Source organism: Sander vitreus, unplaced genomic scaffold, assembly GCF_031162955.1.
Source record: "Sander vitreus isolate 19-12246 unplaced genomic scaffold, sanVit1 ctg403_0, whole genome shotgun sequence".
NCBI classification, from domain to species: Eukaryota; Metazoa; Chordata; class Actinopteri; order Perciformes; family Percidae; genus Sander; species Sander vitreus.
Window position 1 is genome coordinate 50,001 of NW_027595528.1, and position 7,500 is coordinate 57,500.

Below are 7,500 nucleotides of genomic sequence, written 5' to 3' on the forward strand. Positions count from 1 at the left end.
AGAGGCTGAGGAGGACAGCCAGGGCGAGGCCGCCGCACTGCACTCGGGTCAGGGTTCCGTATGTATTTGGGCCAGGCCCGGTAGAGGTTACCAGAGGCACTTCCCCTATAATCCCTGCTGCCCCAGCGTCAACAAAGATTTCCGGTCGGACAGTGGTCCAGACTAGGTCGGTCAAGAATGACGACGTCCAAAGCCCCTCGTCATCCCACACACATCTTCACGAGAGGGATAAAAAGGAAACAAAAACCTTTTATATACGACCCCGCCAAATCACAGACATGGCCGATTCACACGGAATTAAGATCAACACAGACAACCTCCATAATTTTTACAGATAACTTGAAGTCACCAGGTAATACTAATCCTGTATGAATGAGGCTTAAGACCAAGACAGGGACTACCATGCTGACTGCAGACACAAGTGATTCAGGAGCTTCATCCTGCACCATTTGGAGCGTCTGTGCCGCGGACTGTATCTTTTAACCATCTACACCACGTAGTGAAGTGCAGCATTGGAGCATCCGTTCCGCATACGTTACTCATGCAATGTAGCCGGCCCGTAAGACACATACAAGGATCCTGTGTTCTCTGCAGCTCTCTGGTCTCTGTTTATGTGATTAATAACCATGTTTAACCTGTGTTCTCTGCAGCACTCTGGTCTCTGTTCTGGTTCGTGGGTTTCTGTTTTCTGGCCAATCAGTGGCAGGTTTCTAAAGAAGAAGAAAACCCTCTGAATGAAGGAGCTGATGCTGCCAGAGCCACCATCGTCTTCTCCTTCTTCTCCTTCTTCACCTGGGTACGTAAACCTGGCCTACATCACCTGACAGAACATGTAATATACTTTAACATTTGAATCCTCTACATGTCCTGCAAATCCTGTGCAGTAAAACTGTGTTAATACATTTTAATCCTCTCTGTGTGCAGTATAACGGTGTAAATAAAGTTTAATCCTCTATCCTTAGGTGCTGCAGTGTTTGCTGGCCATCCACAGGTTCAAACTGGGAGCTGACTCTGTCACATTCAACGAGGAGTACGTCGACCCCGACCAACAGGAAGCTCTGCAGGAAGCCCTGCCCACCGAGGAGTAGCCTCACCCACCGAAGAGTAGCCCCACACTCTGAAGAGTAGCCCCAAACTCTGAGAAGTAGCCTCACCCACCGAGGAGTAGCCCCACACTCTGAGGAGTAGCCTCGCCCACTGAGGAGTAGCCCCACACTCTGAAGAGTAGCCCCACACTCTGAAGAGTAGCCCACACCGAGGAGTAGCCCACACACAGAGGAGAAGCCCACACTCTGAGGAGTAGCCCCACACTCTGAGGAGTAGCACCACACATGGAGGAGTAGCTCCACACTCTGAGGAGTAGCCCCACACTCTGAGGAGTAGCCCCACACTCTGAAGAGTAGCCCACACCGAGGAGTAGCCCACACACAGAGGAGAAGCCCACACTCTAAGGAGTAGCCCCACAGTCTGAGGAGTAGCCCCACACACCGAGGAGTAGACCACAAACCGAGGAGTAGACAACAATCTGAGGAGTAGCCCCACACTCTGAGGAGTACTCCACAATCTGAGGAGTAGCCCCACACTTTAAGGAGTAGCCCAAACTCTGAGGAGTAGCCCCACACTCTGAGGAGTAGCCTCGCCCACCGAGGAGTAGCCCCGCACTCTTAGGAGTAGCACCACACACCGAGGAGTAGCCCACACTCTGAGGAGTCGCTCCACACACGGAGGAGTCGCTCCACACACCGAGGAGTAGCCCCACACTCTGAGGAGTAGCCCACACCGAGGAGTAGCCCACACACAGAGGAGAAGTCCACACTCTGAGGAGTAGCCCCACACTCTGAGGAGTAGCCCCACACACCGAGAAGTAGCCCACACTCTGAGGAGTAGCCCCACACACCGGGGAGTAGCCCACAAACCGAGGAGTAGACAACACTCTGAGGAGTAGCCCCACACTTTAAGGAGTAGCCCAAACTCTGAGGAGTAGCCCCACACTCTGAGGAGTAGCCCCACACTCTGAGGAGTAGCCCAGACCGAGGAGTAGCCCCACACTCTGAAGAGTAGCCCCACACTCTGAGGAGTAGCCTCACCCACCGAGGAGTAGCCCCACACTCTGAGGAGTAGCCTCGCCCACCAAGGAGTAGCCACACACAGGGAGAAGACCACACTCTGAGGAGTAGCCCCACACTCTGAGGAGTAGCCCCACACTCTGAGGAGTAGCCCCACACACCGAGGAGTAGCCCACACTCTGAGGAGAAGCCCACACTCTGAGGAGTAGCCCACACTCTGAGGAGAAGCCCACACTCTGAGGAGTAGCCCCACACTCTGAGGAGTAGCCCACAATCTGAGGAGTAGCCCCGCACTCTTAGGAGTAGCACCACACACCGAGGAGTAGCCCATACTCTGAGGAGTAGCCCATACTCTGAGGAGTAGCTCCACACACGGAGGAGTAGCTCCACACACCGAGGAGTAACCCCACACTCTGAGGAGAAGCCCACACTCTGAGGAGTAGCCCCACACACCGAGGAGTAGCCCACACTCTGAGAAGTAGCCCCACAATCTGAGGAGTAGCCCCACACTTTAAGGAGTAGCCCAAACTCTGAGGAGTAGCCCCACACTCTGAGGAGTAGCCTCGCCCACCGAGGAGTAGCCACGCACTCTTAGGAGTAGCACCACACACCGAGGAGTAGCCCATACTCTGAGGAGTAGCCCACACTCTGAGGAGTAGCTCCACACACGGAGGAGTAGCTCCACACACCGAGGAGTAGCCCCACACTCTGAGGAGTAGCCCACACCAAGGAGTAGCCCACACACAGAGGAGAAGCCCACACTCTGAGGAGTAGCCCCACACTCTGAGGAGTAGCCCCACACACCGAGGAGTAGCCCACACTCTGAGGAGTGGCCCCACACTCTGAGGAGTAGCCCCACACACCGTGGAGTAGCCCACAAACCGAGGAGTAGACAACACTCTGAGGAGTAGCCCCATACTTTAAGGAGTAGCCCAAACTCTGAGGAGTAATCCCACACTCTGAGGAGTAGCCCCACACTCTGAGGAGTAGCCCACAGACCGAGGAGTAGCCCCACACTCTGAAGAGTAGCCTCACCCACCGAGGAGTAGCCCCACACTCTGAGGAGTAGCCTCGCCCACCAAGGAGTAGCCCACACTCTAAGGAGTAGCCCACACATAGGGGAGAAGACCACACTCTGAGGAGTAGCCCCACACTCTGAGGAGTAACCCCACACACCGAGGAGTAGCCCACACTCTGAGGAGAAGCCCACACTCTGAGGAGTAGCCCAAACTCTGAGGAGTAGCCCACAATCTGAGGAGTAGCCTCGCCCACCGAGGAGTAGCCCCGCACTCTTAGGAGTAGCACCACACACCGAGGAGTAGCCCATACTCTGAGGAGTAGCCCACATTCTGAGGAGTAGCTCCACACACGGAGGAGTAGCTCCACACAACGAGGAGTAGCCCACACTCTGAGGAGTAGCCCACACTGAGGAGTAGCCCACACACAGAGGAGAAGCCCACATTCTGAGGAGTAGCCCCACACTCTGAGGAGTAGCCCACACTCTGAGGAGTGGCCCCACACTCTGAGGAGTAGCCCCACACACCGGGGAGTAGCCCACAAACCGAGGAGTAGACAACACTCTGAGGAGTAGCCCCACACTTTAAGGAGTAGCCCAAACTCTGAGGAGTAGCCCCACACTCTGAAGAGTAGCCCCCACTCTGAGGAGTAGCCTCACCCACCGAGGAGTAGCCCCGAACTCTGAGGAGTAGCCCACACACAGGGGAGAAGACCACACTCTGAGGAGTAGCCCCACACTCTGAGGAGTAGCCCCACACTCCGAGGAGTAGCCCCCACACATCGGGGAGTAGCCCACAAACCGAGGAGTAGACAACACTCTGAGGAGTAGCTCCACACTCTGAGGAGTAGCCCTCAATCTGAGGAGTAGCCCCACACTCCGAGGAGTAGCCCCCACACACCCGGGAGTAGCCCACAAACCGAGGAGTAGATAACACTCTGAGGAGTAGCTCCACACTCTGAGGAGTAGCCCTCAATCTGAGGAGTAGCCCCACACTTTAAGGAGTAGCCCAAACTCTGAGGAGTAGCCCCACACTCTGAGGAGTAGCTCCACACACGGAGGAGTAGCTCCACACACCGAGGAGTAGCCCCACACTCCGAGGAGTAGCCCACACACAGAGGAGTAGCCCACACACCGAGGAGTAGCCCACACACCGAGGAGTAGCCCACATTCTGAGGAGTAGCCCACACTCTGACGAGGAGCCCCACACTCTCAGGAGTAGTCTCACCCACCGAGGAGTAGCTCCACACACCGAGGAGTAGTCCACACTCTGCGGAGTAGCCCACACTCTGAGGAGTAGCACCACACACCGAGGAGTAGCCCCACACTCTGAGGAGTAGCTCCACACACCGAGGTGTAGCCGCACCCTCTGAGGAGTAGCTCCACACACCGAGGAGTAGCCCACACTCTGACGAGGAGCCGCACACTCTGAAGAGTAGCCTCACCCACCGAGCAGTAGCACTACACTCTGATGAGTAGCTCCACACTCTGAGGAGTAGCCTCGCCCACCGAGGAGTAGCCCACACTCTGAGGAGTAGCCCAGACCGAGGAGTAGCCCCACACTCTGAAGCGTAGCCCCACACTCTGAGGAGTAGCCCACACCGAGGAGTAGTCCACACTCTGCGGAGTAGCCCACACTCTGAGGAGTAGCCCCACACACCGAGGAGTAGCCCACACTCTGAGGAGAAGCCCACACTCTGAGGAGTAGCCTCGCCCACCGAGGAGTAGTTCCACACACCAATGAGTTGCCCCACACTCTGAAGAGTGGCCCACATTCTGAGGAGTAGCCCCACACTCTGAGGAGTAGCCCACACTCTGAGGAGTGGCCCCACACACTGAGGAGTAGCCCACAAACCGAGGAGTAGCCCACAAACCGAGGAGTAGACAACACTCTGAGGAGTAGCCCCACACTTTAAGGAGTAGCCCAAACTCTGAGGAGTAGCCCCACACTCTGAAGAGTAGCCCCACACTCTGAGGAGTAGCCTCACCCACCGAGGAGTAGCCCCACACTCTGAGGAGTAGCCCACACACAGGGGAGAAGACCACACTCTGAGGAGTAGCCCCACACTCTGAGGAGTAGCCCCACACTCCGAGGAGTAGCCCCCACACATCGGGGAGTAGCCCACAAACCGAGGAGTAGATAACACTCTGAGGAGTAGCTCCACACTCTGAGGAGTAGCCCTCAATCTGAGGAGTAGCCCCACACTTTAAGGAGTAGCCCAAACTCTGAGGAGTAGCCCCACACTCTGAGGAGTAGCTCCACACACGGAGGAGTAGCTCCACACACCGAGGAGTAGCCCCACACTCCGAGGAGTAGCCCACACACCGAGGAGTAGCCCACATTCTGAGGAGTAGCCCACACTCTGACGAGGAGCCCCACACTCTCAGGAGTAGTCTCACCCACCGAGGAGTAGCTCCACACTCTGCGGAGTAGCCCACACTCTGAGGAGTAGCACCACACACCGAGGAGTAGTCCACACTCTGAGGAGTAGCACCACACACCGAGGTGTAGTCCACACTCTGCGGAGTAGCCCACACTCTGAGGAGTAGCGCACCCTCTGAGGAGTAGCTCCACACACCGAGGAGTAGCCCACACTCTGACGAGGAGCCGCACACTCTGAAGAGTAGCCCACAAACCGAGGAGTAGCCCCGGACTCTGAGGAGTAGCTCCACACACCGAGGAGTAGCCCTCACTCTGAGGAGGAGAGGAGTATTCTCTGAATAATATGAGACGGAGCCGAGATAGCACATAATCATCACAAGGTTACAAAACATTATAAAGGAAAGCAGAAAACCGAACAGATGTGTTCGTTATTAATGTTAACACTCACTCTGAGTTAAATGGTGCTGCAGTTGTTAGTGTTAGTAAGAAGCTCAGCTCTGTACAGTCTGTTTCTTTGTTTTGACTGATAATAAAACTAAGTCCATAAAGTCTCTTTGGTTCTTTCATCATTTTATAAACCATTGTTTGTCCATTCGTCTTCCCCCTCTTCTCCAGGATCAGGTCTCGGAGGCAGCAGCTCCAGCAGTAACCCCCAAACCTCCCTTTCAGCCACGTTACCCAGCAGTGACTGGGGCATCTTGATGTGCTCCCAGGCCTGCCTCCAGACCGGTTAACTTATCCTTTTCCTCCATGTTTAATGATACACAAACACAAAGATCCCCGTCAAAGACTTTTAATAAATCTGAACTCAAAGCAGACAACTGGTGCATGATGGGGTAACGCCCTAGGATTGGGACCGTTAGTAAACCTGTCAGATCACTTTCTGCTTTCTCTGAATTAAAACAGTCGGTTGTTGATGAAATGATTAAAGCTTTAAGCTGTTTCTGTCAGCAGAAGATCAGATTAAACACCTTCTTTACCTCCAAATGTTTCTCACATTCAACTTCCCAATCTAACCAATCAATCAGTGAGAAGATCAGGACGGCCCACAGCGTCCTGTCAACACTCACCCACTCACTCACTCACTCACTCACTCACTCACACATCCTGAGTCACATTGAATTAAATTACAGATTGCCGCTTTAAATGATTCATAGCCGTCTCTTTAATGTGACTCATGATTATCTGATTATTTATTACATGATGTTTGTTTTTCCTCGACAGTTTTCTGACTGGTATTTAATCTCCACGTCGAGTCACAGCGGGATGATGAACAGGTGAAGCTGTGATTTATCTGGGAGGTATTCCTGGTTAGTCAGAGAGAGATATTAAAACTCGGCGCTGCAGAGTGAACGTGACTCAGAGTGTTTAAAGTCTGAAAGGGAAAGTAAAACAGCTCTGCTGACTCTGCAGAGTCAAGAGACTTCAATAATGTGTCTAATAACATGTTTAAATCAATCAACATGTATTCATACAGAACTTTACAGCAACCAGCAGGAGTGCTTTACATAAAATAACTTACAGTAAAATCAGAAGAATACATAAAAGCAGAAAAAAACGGAGAATGTCACAACGCTACTACGTATTAAAAGCCATTCTAAATGAATAAGTTTAAAGGTTAGATTTAAAATGAGCTATATGTCAGTTTCTACCTCCAACTCAGCACTGGTAAAACCAGGGGATGGGACGAGCACAGAGACCCCAAATCTCAGACTGACACGCTGGAGCCTTCAAATCAAAACCTCTTCAATGTTTGTTATATCACAAATCAGTTTCCTTCAACCAAATTGCCCGCAAAAATAACTTGAATGTATGCGTGTATGTTGTATGGAACCCAAAATTAATGATTACTTTTATTGAATTTTGGGTGTTTCATATTCAATTTTATAGCATTTAAAAAAAACCCGTTTAAAACAGTTTTATAACCGACAGGTACTGACACATACACACAGACACACAGACAGTAAACATGCTGACTCAGCTGTGCAGTGACTCACTGATTACCTTCTTTCTATTTTAGTTTAATTGTCTGCCGA

General features: G+C 52.6%; 1 protein-coding gene across 1 annotated transcript in view; it reads left to right on the forward strand.

Annotated features, from left to right (window-relative positions):
• LOC144513996 (synaptogyrin-1-like) overlaps window positions 1–1,425 on the forward strand; it is a 7,187-nt gene extending 5,762 nt beyond the window's left edge. Inside the window, exons 3-4 of the mRNA XM_078245187.1 lie at window positions 651–796; window positions 963–1,425. Of these exons, the coding sequence (XP_078101313.1) occupies window positions 651–796; window positions 963–1,088 (272 nt within the window). The 3' untranslated portion in view covers window positions 1,089–1,425. The remainder of the gene's footprint in view (window positions 1–650; window positions 797–962) is intronic.
• Window positions 1,426–7,500: the final 6,075 nt, after the last annotated feature.